The 13,415-nt window shown below is 52.4% G+C and overlaps 1 protein-coding gene across 2 annotated transcripts; it reads right to left on the bottom strand.

Annotated features, from left to right (window-relative positions):
• Positions 1 to 695: 695 nt before the first annotated feature.
• Positions 696 to 13,139, bottom strand: ZNF623 (zinc finger protein 623). 2 transcript variants are annotated; one of them, XM_040494651.1, is made up of 2 exons: positions 12,972 to 13,139; positions 696 to 4,521 (listed from the first exon to the last, which is right to left on the bottom strand). In XM_040494651.1, the coding sequence occupies exon 2, from the start codon at positions 4,442 to 4,444 to the stop codon at positions 2,933 to 2,935; it is 1,512 nt and encodes a 503-aa protein (XP_040350585.1). In that variant the 5' UTR covers positions 4,445 to 4,521; positions 12,972 to 13,139; the 3' UTR covers positions 696 to 2,932. The 2 variants fall into 2 exon arrangements, with proteins under 2 accessions (XP_040350585.1, XP_040350583.1); XM_040494649.1 differs by lacking the exon at positions 12,972 to 13,139 and adding an exon at positions 12,513 to 12,612.
• Positions 13,140 to 13,415: the final 276 nt, after the last annotated feature.

Genomic DNA, 13,415 nt, shown 5'->3' with positions numbered 1-13,415 from the left:
TCAGGTCACGATCGCGTGGTGAGTTTGAGTCCCGTGTCCAGCTCTGTGCTGACAGTTCAGAGCCTGGAGCCCACTTCGGACGCTGTGTCTTCCTCTCTCTCTGCCCCTCCCTCCCCCCCTCAAAAATAAATAAAACATTAAAAGAAGTTTTTAAAAATGGAGAAAAGGTGTGTAGACACATCACAAAAGACGATAGGTAATGGCAACACGTACACGACAAGATGCTCAATGCTATCACTGGGCGGACAAATATAAATTAGAAACGCAAATACACCATCACACACAACTAGGATGGATTACATTTCAGAGGAGTGTGGCAGGAGTAGGAAATGGTACAACCACTATTGAGAACTTTTTGGCAATTTCTCATAAAGTTAAAAACACACTGGAGCTTCTGGGTGGCTCAGTCGGTTAAGCGTCCGACTTCGGCTCAGGTCATGATCTCACGGTTCATGAGTTTGAGCCCCGCGTCGGGCTCTGTGCTGACAGCTCAGGGCCTGGAGCCCGCTTGGAGCTGTGTCTCCCTCTCTCTGCCCCTCCCCGACTCACGCTGTGTCTCTCTCTCTCTCTCTCTCTCTCAAAAATACACATTAAAAAAAAAATAAAAATAAATAAAGTTAAAAACACACTTATAACTCAGAAAGTAAATTCCTAGGCATTCACTGAAGAGAAATAAAGAGGCATTTCCAAACAAATACTTTTACACAAATGCTCATAGCAGTTTTATTCGTAAGAAATCTGGAAACCCAAATTTCTATCAACACGTGGATGAGAACAAATGGTTTGTCCATACGACGGAACACTACTCAGCAGAGAGACTACAGAACTACTCGGTTGAGTCCTTAAAACATGCTAAAGCAAAAGAAGTGAAGACACGCGGTGTTATATACTGTTCGGGTCCTTTTAACGTGAAGCCCTACAACAAGCAAAACTAATCCACGCTGACGGAAAGCGGTTACTTGGGACTAGGGTAGGATTAACTGGGAAAGGGCCAGAGGGAACAGTGCCGTGTGATAAAAATGTTATTTTTCTTTATTCTAACGGTGGTTACACAGGTATACGGTTTCTCAAAACTCTGTACGCTTTAAATAGGCGTCGTACTGTATGCAAACTGGGCCTCGCCAAAGGTTACTCGAGTGGTCCGGTACTCTCTCTTCTGTACCACGTGAAACATCTCTAGTGATGAGGAGTTTTCCAGAAGACGCAGCGCTGCGTGCCCCTCTTGATCACTTACCCCTGGAGGCTTCTAGGGTTGCTGGAATTTAAGAACTCAAAATCTGCCCTCACAGGCAAAACAAAATTGGTTTATGTCATTTCAAAACCGGTCGTTCTGGTTCACGTCAGAGAAAAGACGTTCAGAGGCAAACAACCGTCAAGTTCTGCGCCGTTGGCTACCGTGCCATGAAGGCTGCCAAAAGGGGAGTCCGCCACCTCCCTGTCCTGCGGCGTCCTCTCCAGGTCACTCTCTTTCTCGAGCTGCCACGGTTCTATCAGTCCCGGCATCACCTCTTCTGTGAAGCTGTCCCAGACCCTCCATGCCCAACTAGTCCCCTCCTTACCTGTGTCCTACACAACCGGGGACTTCTACGTCAGCACTTAGTGCTGCGTGTGATCTGTCTTCCCCAGCGGACTGAACGGCGTCATCTGTTTTCCTAGGGTTCGGCACTGGTCCTTCTAAATCACCACATTTTCAAATAAATGACAAAGTGAGCCAGAAAGCAGGTGGAGAGACCAGAAGCGATGAGGTCAATCATGGAACTGAGACAAAACCTCGTGCAGTGCGCTGGATCAGAGTGGATCAGAGTGGATCAGAAAGATACACAGGCAACCAAGCGAAGACAGCACTCCCCAAAACCAAGTGGACAAGTCAAGGGTGAGCTCTAAAGGCAATAAATATGAGGTGTGCTGGTCTTACACTAGCTGTTGCTTACAACTTCTAAGTACAAGCAGAAGATATCAACAGGGCTGAGAGACAAGATACTTCCTGCAGACCAGTAAATGATGCTGTTACGGAACAAGAACCCAAAATTTCAAACACAGCAGTACAGAAAGCACAAAGCAAGAGAGGTGCCAATCACACACAGATGTGGGGTGTGCTCTTTATTGTCCTGCACCAGATACAGGGACACATAAGTCAGTCAGCTATGGTCACGTCCTTAAGGAACCAATAGGGTAAGGAGGAAAGAGATAGTAGATAAACAACGTAACTTTGATAGAACAAAGAGCAGTAACAGAAGTGCTCCCAGCAACACAAGCACAGAGGGAGAGGAGCTGGCTGAGCCTGACACGATACCTGAGGAGTCAGTCAGGTGCGGGGCAGGGAGCATTCAAACAAGGACAAAGACGAGGAGCAGCCTGGCTAAGTGGGAGCGCCGACCAGTTAGCGTTGCCACAACACCAATCACGTGGCAGGTGGTTACGCAGTGGATGCAACTTCAGGAAGCAAAAAGGTCTTAGAAAGCAGGAGTGGGAGCTTGGGAAGTATCCTAAGGACAACAGGGAGCCAATTTGTGGTTGTAAAGAAGAAAGATCTTTCTCAACTTGCCTTTTTAATAGATCAACATTTACTGTGTAATATTCTCTGAAGTATTGAGATTAGATTCAGAATTCTGCCTTAAAAAGGCTTTAACTCGGGAGTGACCTGTGATTGTGCAATAAAATACAGAACCTTCTCTGAGACCTAGCTCCTCCCCCAGCACTGTTCCAGCCCAGAGTCACTTGTGCAGTCTCGTGGCTCTCCTGAGGTCACACATTCCTAGCCGAGGACAGCAGCCCAGCACCGCTGCACAGCAGTAGGGGACAGCCCACTCTGAAAGCAGCCCTGCCTAAGACTTTGGAAAATGCCGACACATCCCAAGTCACAGGAACGGAATCATGTGAACTCGTGCCGCTCCCTTCTAAACATCACCCGCTGAGTTGGAGAATGGCTATTTTATAAGTCAGCTGTACATTCCCCGTGACCTGCAGACTTCTCACCCAAATGTATGGTGGTCTTATTCAAGGGAAGTCCCTCCTGGTGAACACTTTGATTATTTTTAAAGTTTGGGGTCGAGCTGAAATCTTTCCCATACTGACTACATTCATAGAGTTTCTCTTCAGTATGAATTTTCTGGTGTTGAAGGAAGTTTGACCTCTGAATAAAGCCTTTCCCACAATAACTACATACATAGGGCTTCTCTCCAGTATGAATAATCTGATGTAGAAGGAGTTTGGAGCTCTGAATGAAAGCTTTCCCGCAGTCCTTACATTCAAAGGGCCTATCCCCAGTGTGGATTTTCTGATGTTCAGTGAGATGGGCTTTCTGGAGAAAGGCTTTCCCACATTCCTTACATTCATACACTCTCTCCCCAGTGTGGATTTTCTGGTGTCGAATAAGGTACGAACTCAGAAAGAAAGCTTTCCCACATTCATTACATTCATAGAGTTTCTCTCCAGTGTGAATTCTCTGATGCTGAGTAAAGTTTGACGTCTGGCTGAAACGCTTCCCACACTCAGTGCATACATAAGGCCTTTCCCCAGTATGGATTCGCTGATGCTGAATAAGCTTTGAGCTTCGAATGAAGGCTTTCCCACACTCGTTACATTCAAAGGGCCTCTCTCCAGTGTGAATTCTCTGATGTTCAATGAGGTCTGAGCGATGACGGAAAGCCTTCCCACACTCCTTGCACTCATACTGTTTCACCTCTGTGTGGATCTGATAATGTCGAATGAGGCTTGAGCTCCTAATGAAGGACTTTCCACATTCGTTACATTCATAGGGTCTTTCTCCCGTGTGAATTCTCTGATGGCGAATAAGCAAGGAGCTCTGACTGAAGCCTTTCCCACACTCCTTACATTCGAAAGGCCTCTCCCGGGTGTGAACTCGCTGGTGCCGAACCAGGTCTGAGCTGTGATGGAAGGCTCTCCCACACTGCACGCATCGGAACGGCTTTCCTCCCACGTGTGCCCTCTGGTGCTCAGCGAGTTCTGCGTAGTGAATGAAGTCCTTCCCACACATGTTGCACACATAGAGTCTTTCTCCAGTGTGAGCTCTCTGATGCTCAGCAAGGTGGGAGCTCTGGCTGAAGCTTTTCCCACACTCCTCACACCTGCAAGATTTCTCCCCAGAATGAGCAATCTGATGTCCTACAAGGTCTGAGTTAAATGGGAAGGTCTGGCCGCAAGTCTCACACTGGTGGGCTTCCCGTTCCACAAGCTCTCTCTGGAGGAGGAGGAGGTTTGAGCTCAGAACTGGGCTTTCTCCTGATTTACTGCCCACCCGAGCTGTCTCTCCTGCTTGGATCTTCCAGTGGGTAACTGTCACCTGCCTGAAACCTCCCTCCTGAGGGGGACAGCTCCGCAGGTTCTGCCCTTCTGGGTTTCCTAACAGCTCCCCTAATCCGGGTTCGGGGAGCGTCTGAGACTCAGTGGCAGGGGGCTCCATCACTGTGAGTGTTTCTGACATTGTCTTAGGCAGATTTCCATCCTCAGAAATTCGGGCTCCAGAGTCACCTTCTTTGTCACAAGTTCCTAGGTCAGAATCTGAAATAAAGGAGAAAAGATCATCTTTTCCCTTTATCAACAGACAGGAATCTGCTGGAGCAGTGGACGATAACACATATCCAAAGAGCAGGAGGGAGGAATGTTTCCCCTGCTCACACTCCCCACCCAACATGCGGACATCCCAGCATGCATCTCAGCCACCTGCCTCACCCACTTGAGAAGGCTTCTCTGGGGTTCCACCTCCAACACCCAACTCTGGGGACAGACTAATGGGGAGGGATGTGGCTTGGATCCATTAAAAAATTAAGACACATTTCCAAAGAAACAAACGTATCGACCTTGCCACCCCTTCACTGTCCTCCCTTTCCTCTGTACCCAGCTTAGATCACGTGGTCTATGGTGCCGTGTTTATCTTTGGTCATATTTTATAACCATCTTCTTACATATCAGTCCTAACTCTCCCTGCCCCTCCTCTACCACACTTTCGTGGGAAAATCCCGACGTGGGTTAAATTCCACTTGCTTCCTGTTCTGCATCTGCATCTACACCAACTGAGCTCTCTGTACATTTACAACCCCTTGCCTACCAGGGCCCTGAGAGCCACCAGCAATCTCTACTTTCCTCATTCTCCTACAAGACCACCCCTTTTGTCCTCTCTTCTCAAATGTCCAATACCCCCCTCCTCCCGCTCAGCTGATGCCCTTGCTTATTTCAGTAAGACAGAAGCAATGAGATGAGAATGTCAACTTTCTCCTACTGCATTTACCAGCCTACCTGTCTATACCCACATCAGGCCCTCCCTTCTTATATGGTCACGCTGCCCTTGATCCTGGGCACTAAAACCCACCCCTCTCATCCACTCAATGACACCAAGCCTCCCCTGCACAAGTCTAGAGCTGGAATGTTCACAGCAGCACCATTCATAACCTCCAAAATAACCAACAGAGAGATGGATAGACTGAGGAGTACTCCCACAAGGGAATAATACGCAGCAATGAAAGAAACCTGCTAAATACAAAAGCAAAGATGAATCTCAAGACGCAATGTTCAGCAGAAGGAGCTCGTCACAAGAGAGTTCGTACTGTAGGGTTCTGTTTACATCAAGTTAAAAAAAAACAACAGACAAAAGTGATCCGTGTGGGAGAACTAAGACCCTGATGACCTTTAGGGAGAAGGTAAGAACTGGAAGGGGACGCAGGGGCACAGGGTGCTGATGGCCTACATGGAGCTTTGCGTCCCGCTGGTCTGTTGCTGTGGGAAAGCTTGTGCAGTCAGGGGTGCCAGGGTGCCATGCCCACTCCCATCCCCAGCTCACACTGGGGACCAACTGCAGGCAGGACTCTGCCTCCCCACAAGGTCACGAGCCTCCCTTTGAAGGCCCACTCTTAGTTGTCCATCACCTGTGACAATGCACCACAAACACAGCACAAGACGGCACATCTGACATCTCACACCTCTGAAGGTCAGAGCGCAGCCCAGAGTGACTGAGACCCCGGTTCAGGGCCACACAAGGTGTCAGCCAGGCTGAGGTCACATCTCGAAGTGCTGGGAAACCTGTTTCCAAACTCATTCAGATGCCAGTAGAAATCAGTTCCTTACAACCACAGGACTTTCCCTGAGTCCTTGCCAACTGTCAGCTGGAAGCTGCTGTCAGCCCCCAGGGACACCTGAATCTTTCAGGCAGGAACAGTGCATAGAACCCCTGACTTCTTTTCTGCCACCAGCTGTAGAAAACTACTTTCCAAGGGCATGCATGACTAGGTCAGTCCACCTTGAGAGCCTCCCCACCTTACACCAGCTGACTCAGGACCTTAATACAACCGCAAAATCCCTCCAAGGCAGCTGGGAGGAGGTGTGTGTACCTTAGGGGCCAGGGATCTTGGATGACCGTCTCAGATGCCTACCACACCACAGCCAATGCTTGGCCAATCACAGGAACCCAGAGTGTGTCCTTGTCTCCATCTGGGGCACCTGAAGTGTGGTCCCAACCCCACAGCTCCACTGGGAATGGCCGCAGCCTCAGTTTCAACCCCACCGCCTGATCCAGCCCTTCTCACAGATGCATCACCTGAGAACTCTACAGAGTAGGTCCACTTCCAGGGAGCTCCATCCAAGGTGACCCCAAACAATCACTTCTTGTCCCAAGTCTGCACCAGTGGGAAGCAGACCTTGGTGTGCAAACCTGTGAAGGGATGCCCTCCAGACCCATTTTCAACGCGGCCATCAAGGACAAGGACCCGCCTCTGAGGGCGAAGCTGGGGGCAGGGTGGAACAGGAGCAGAAGGAGAGTGAGCGACCAGGCAACACGTGTTCTCTGGCCCAGGAAGGGCGTCCTTTCAACACGATTTTCTCTTTGATGCGAACCGCAACTTGTACAAAGCGCACACATCTCGACGAACTCCCTGTGACACCTGTTTAACAACACCAGGCCAACACAGAACATTTCTGTCTTCCCAAAGGCTCTCCCTCCAAGGGCAACCACTTCTGTAAGTAAAGGAGAACTCTGCCCATTTAATGGCTCAGTCAGCAGAGCCTGCAACTCTTGACCTTGGGCACATGAGTTCAAGCCTGATGCTGGGCACAGAGTTTACTTAAAAATGAAAAGATACAAACACGACATTTCATTTAAATGGAATCACACGTGTTTGTGTCTGCTTTTTATTCGACACACACCCATTTTTTTGAGTTATAACTCACAATCTTAAACATGTGTTATTTTGAGAAACAGCACAAGAGTGCGCATGCGCACAAGTTGGGGAGGCGAGAGAAGCCCAAGCGGGCTCTTTGCTGTCAGCGCAGGGCCTGATGCAGGGTTCGATCCCACGAACCATGAAATCACGACTGAGGGGAAATCCAGAGTTGGACACTTACCTGACTGGGCCACCTATGCACCCATAAACTCACCATCCTGAAGTGCACAAGCAAGTGTTTTTTAGAATATTCCTCAGATTGCAAAACCACCACCACTGTCTACTTCCAGAACATTTCCATCGCTCCCCCAGAAACGTATCTGCTTTGGCTCAGTACCACGCCCGCGAAAGTCATCACCACGGCAGGCAACGACAGCTCACGCTCTCCAGTGACACGCAGCATACCGCTGCACGAACAGGTCACCATTCACTTCTCCACGTCTCACGAACGCCTCAGGTGTCTGTGGTCTGGACGACGATTAAAGCTGCGGTAAACACTCCCGTAGATGCAGGTCGCTTCTGCCGGGTATACACCCAGGAGTGGGACTGCTGGCTCACGGGTCCTAGAACTGCTTCGGTGGCCGACTGTTCAGGACACGTTTGCAGATTCCATTGGGAACCCGTGCAGGCGTAGCATTCAGGGAGGCCAGGACTCATGTGAGTTTTGAGTACAAACGACCGCACTGGCGCCTGGTGAAGAAAGTCACGCCCGCCCATCTGGGCCAGAGGAAGTGACAGGTGTGTGGGACAAAGAGCAGTGGGGGAGAGGGTAAGCTATGGCCGACGGAAGACTGCCCAGCATCCCTGCTTCCCACCTAACATCTGAGCGGGCACGTGGCCGCCCAGCCAACGACTGCACTCGGTAGAGCCCCGAGGTCAGGTTCCAGCCAATGACACGGGAAGGGAACGGATGTGTGCGGGGTCCCTACCTCCACCCATGGTGACATGTGGATGTGGCAAAGCAGCCAGGCTCCCAGAGGCCTTGAGGGCCAGAGCCGCCTAGGTAGGTGGAACGGAACGAGAAGTCAAGTTTTTTGAATCTCTGTTATGGCATCTTGAATAATGCCTAAGTAACGCTAATAAACAACCCGAACTCAGACACGGTGCTCCCAATGATGAAAAAGAAACTGAGCCCACATACCAGTAACCGGCGCTGAGGACAAGGAGCTGAGCACAAGTCTGTGTCAGGCACTATGTCTGCGTGAGGTCTGCCAACACGGTTCCCCGGAGCAGCACCGCTCGGCACAGCGCGGACCTGGGCCACGCGAGGCCGGCCTGCTGGCGCTCACTGACCGTGTTCTCCTGAGCCAACTCACTAACATGATTTGAAAATATCTTGCTCCTGCTTATAAAAATTACTTCCAACTAGTTAGTTTTTAAAGGTATGAGATAAATTATGCCAACTGAGAAAACGGAGACAATGCAAAGGCTGAAAACAGAAAAATAAAATGACGTTTAAACCTAAGATTACCAGTTAGCATTTTCTCTCTGGTATTTTTTCTGCACCACTATTTTTATGAAATCAGGACCATATGGCTCAGTTTTACATCCTGTTCTACTTTTGCATCCTTTTAATTCTTAGCCACTGCAAACATAAGATACACACTGTAAGAGTATTTCAAATAATAAAGTGTAGACGACATAGACACAGTAAAACCCCCCAGCAATTCAACAGACTGCCCCCGTTAGCTGTTCTGGTTATACGCATTCGCTCACACTTTGCTTGCACAAAGGCCGTGCACTTGTGCAAAAACATATCCACTTACTCAGGCACACACGATTTTCAAAAATAAGAACGGAATCACACCACATTCACCATCTGCAACCGTCCCATTTACAACATATCCTGCGACGCTCCAGTCCATCCACACAGATGCCACCTCGTTCTCTGAAGGGTTTCACCACCGTGGGTAGTGACTGCATCCCTATTCGGATCAGACACGAAAGGCACATCCGTCCCCGTGCCCCCGGGGTGCCAAGCTGCGCCCCTGGTGTCCCGAGGAAGCGCGTTCCCTGAGGTATTCTGCCCACCTGCCTGGGGCTGTCTGCCCCCCAGAGATGGAGGGAGTCAGCAGGATCCGAGGGCTGGGGAAGAGCAGGCGGCTCGCTCGGCCCGGCCGGCCCCTCCCCTCTGAGCCGCCAGGGCTTCCCGGCAGAGGGCGCCACAGTCCCAGCCTCTGCCAGTGGGAAGGCGACCGTGGGCTCAAATGCCTCATTGGTTCAGAGCTCAGAAGGGGAGGAGGGGCACTATTTATTAGGGCCCCTCGAGCCCCACCAGGCACAGTGCCGAGCACCTGACTCCCACTGTCTCACGCGCTCCTCTAAGCCTTAAGGCAGGTGTTCCCTGGGTATTTACTCTAGTTTACAGATGACGAAACAGAGGCTAAGGGAGAAAGTCCATTGCCCAAGGTCACTAAACTAGTAAGAGGCAGCACTGAGGTTCAAATCTCGATCTGTCTTCCTCCAGCGCCCATGTCCCTAACGCAAAAGATTTTTTTTCCCAAGTGTTATCTGTCGCCGTTACGGGATGCTTTGCTTGGATCACGTGGAATGAGTATTACAGAAGTAAGCGTATAGATTAAGTCTTACTTATCCTAATTAACAAAGGTGGCAGTAAAATGTTGGGGTTTTGTCTGTCTTGAAAGTAACGTCCTCTGATTTTTATGCTTAAAAGGACTGTTGGACTCCCTGCAAACACACTTTCATCTGTCTACAAGAAAATAGCTTTAAAAATGTGTTTTTTGCCTTGCCTGGGACCCTGTGATGACAGCTGAGAGCCTGGAACCACTTCGGATCTGTCCCTCCCTCTCTCTGTGCCCCTCCCACGCTCAAGCTCTCTCTCTCTCAAAAATAACGTTTCAAAAAAAATTTTTTTTACTAAAAAAAAGGGGGGGGCACCTGGGTGGCTCAGTTGGTTAAGCGTCCGACTTTGGCTCAGGTTATTTCATAGTTTGTGAGTTTGAGCCCTGCATCAGGCTGTGTGCTGACAGCTCCGAGCCTGGAGCCTGCTTCGGATTCTGTGTCTCCCTCTCTCTCTGCCCCTCCCCCACTCATGCTCTGTCTCTGTCGCAGAAATAAACATTTAAAAAAAAGTGATTTTTAATGGTCTTCAGAATTTTTTTAACGTTTATTTTTAAGAGAGTGCGAGCACGCGTGTGCATGCCAGGGGGGAGGGCAGAGAGAGAGGGAGGGAAGGAGATAATCCCGAGCAGGCTCTGAGCTGTCAGCATAGAGCCTGACAAGGGGCTCAAACTCACAAACCGTGAGATCATAACCTGAGCCACCCAGGTGCCCCTCATATTTTTTTCTTACCATCAGAGAGCTAAACCTTGCTTTGAATAAACATTTATCTGAAAATCAGCCTTCTTTCAGTTTCTGCTTAGCTGTTTTCCTCTGTGAATTCAAGCAAAATTACACTGATACACTTTCACTTAAAGAAACCTGAGTGAAATGAACAAAAGGAAGTAAAAATACAGCATGCTTTTGACCCCACAACACACTGAGCTAACATGGCCCACCTTTCTGTTAGAACACATAGAATCTGCTGGGTAAAATGTAACACGTGTAAATACACACTTGACGTTGAGAGAGAAGGGAAAATCCTTGGAGTTGGAAAAGAAGTGGGATCTTAACCTGGAGCAGGAACCTGTGAGCAATCCCAAACGGCCCTGGGGTGGAAAGAGAGGGGCACTGAGGCAGGCACTGGTCAAGGGTACCGTGGCCCTGGGCTCACAGGCTCCCAGAGTCGCTGTCTGCGGCTTACAGCCTAAAGAAAGGAAGCACTACACTGTCCGAGCTTCACCACTGGTAATAATGGGAGCAAGGGGCAGCTGACTGAGACACAAAGCACAGCTCCTGGAGAGCCTGCACCTCTGTAATTAGGAAGGCAACAGAGAAGCTGGTACGTGCCAGTCACTCCACAAGGTGTCTTGTTTCTAGTTTCCTCGTGTTCGCCTCACAACTACCCAGGAGGTCCAGGCAGGTGACTGGCTTCAGGCCAAACTAGCTGCTGTCCCCTCCTCCCCACCCCACAGTCCTCTGGTTCCTGCTCCCCGGGCGCTGCCGGAGGATACTGACGGCCTTCTCCTCTCCTGACAAGTCCAGTGACCTTACACCGGTCACCTTCCACGACCTGAGGCGGCAGTGGACATGCCTGACGGCTCCCTGAGCCGCGTCGATGGCGCTGCCCCGCTCTGGGTCAGCTGCTTCCCCCACCGCCCCTTCCATCTGTGGCTCACGATTGTTGTCTGGGCCTTTTCAGCTCCGTCCTGTCTCCACATCACCCCCAAGACCTTTCCAGGAGTCAGCCATCCATCCCCATCACTTCAGGAAGAGGCCGGGGCTGCGTGTGCAGGCTTGTGAAAAAACAGAGCAATCCCTCCCCCTAATTTTTCTCCACGTCTCCCTTAAGAGAGATTCTGTGGTTCTTGGCGTCGTGAACACAGTTACGGATACTACATCTCTAACAGGGTCAAAGGTTCCATATCTGTGGACAGGGAGCAAGCTATCACCTGAAGACTAGGTTAGATGAGGATCTCGGATCCCATGCGGGCAAGAGACACTTATCTCTATCATTCACTGGGACTGGCTCCCGGGGAAAAAAAGACATGCCAAAGAGCGATTATGAGCACAACCTCTACACACAAACTTGCTGAGTTCCAAGCCTGCCTCCCGCTAACATTCCTGGGAAACCTCAGGCGTGCTCCCGGCCGAGGAGCTCGACACCATGAAGTAACCAGTCTCTGAGGGGGGGACGGAGGGGGCGAGGGTAAACCGTTCCTGACATCAGCAGTCGGCCACTGGGATTGATAAAGACTTCTAGAGGGATGGGAACCCTTAGGAAAGAGCTAGAACAGCGCAGCCAACCACTTCTCCACGCCAGAGAATTCTTCAGGCCCAATTCCCTCTGCACCCTACCCCCGCCAGGGCACGGGGTGCTGGCTCTGCACCCCCACCAGCACAGAGGCCCCAGAGAGAGGGGACAGGCTGAGAGCGCAACAGCAGCGCTACCTGCAGCCCTCACCTCCTCCCCCAGGTCACCCCGGAGGAGCTAGCCGACTTGAGCACTGCGGCGCAAGGCGCTTAAGCTGGAGGCTCCACGGCCTGGGACCTGAATATCTGCTCCCATGACGGCCCCCCAGGGAGAGAAGGTGCGGCCCCGGCAGCCGCGCAGGGGAGGCCGCGACGGCTGCTCGGACGCGGGCTCACCGAAGCCCCGGCTCCGGGACTCCCGCGCGGGGCGGGCCGCGCCCAGAGCCGAGCGCGGCGCCCACGACACCTGCCGGCCTGGCGGACCCCACCGCCCCCGCGCCCGTCCCCCGCCGGATACGACCCACTCACCCGGCGACCAGCGGCAAAAGCACGGCCCGCCGACAAAGCCCGCAGCGCCGCCCGCCCGCCGCGGCCGGAAGTTGGCCGAGGCCCAGCCCCGAGAACTTCCGGGGCCGCTCTAGGTGCAGCGGGGCTGACGGACTCTCGCTGGTGCGCACTTCCGCCCGGGCGCGTGTGCGCGCGCGTGGCCGCCGAGACGAGGCCGGTGTCCGGCCCCCGCGCTCCCGCACCCCTAGTGCTGCCCGTTCCCGAGCGTAGATGCGCGCGAGGGATTTCGTTGCCGGCGAGCTGTAAACGCTGGCGTCGGCGCCGGGTGGAGCGCGGGTCCCGCCTCCAGCGGGCGGAGCCCGGGGCCTCTCTTCGCGGCCGCTCCAGGGCAGCCGGTGGTGGTGAGAGCCGACGGCCGCGGCGCCGCAAGGCCCTTACCGGTGGAGACGGAAGCCGCAGCAGCCGGGGCCGCGCTCTTACCTGGCTGTGTGGCTCGTGCTGCGGGGGCACAAGTAGCCTCCGGACACGGTCCCGCGGGATCGGCCCCCGCAACTCCCCCCCCGGAAGAGCCGGTGTCGAACGGCCGGGCCGGGCCACGTGACGGCGGCGGGCCGGTCGGGAACTACCGAAGCCACGGCGGTGCCGCGGGCGCTCCTGCCCCGCCTGCAGGGGGTGCAGAGGACCCCTGATAGCGAATGGAGCACAGCGTTAGGAGCGCACAGGAGCGAGGAGCATATCTCCTGCCAGTCCCGGGAGCCGCTGGAAAGTGTGGGCAGGCGCGGCAGGAGCACAGTTGTTGGTACCGCTGTGTGCGTGCGTTTTGAGCACTCACGGAACAGGCGTGCCAGTCATTGTGCAGTTGGCTGCTTTTACTCGGCATTGTTTTAAAATCACCCCATGTTAACACACACAGTGGGTCTGGTC

Source organism: Herpailurus yagouaroundi, unplaced genomic scaffold (genome assembly GCF_014898765.1).
Source record: "Herpailurus yagouaroundi ecotype Mexico unplaced genomic scaffold, PumYag 186, whole genome shotgun sequence".
Lineage (NCBI taxonomy): Eukaryota > Metazoa > Chordata > Mammalia > Carnivora > Felidae > Herpailurus > Herpailurus yagouaroundi.
Note: the sequence above shows the minus strand (reverse complement) of the source record. Positions and strands in the feature narration are given on the sequence as shown.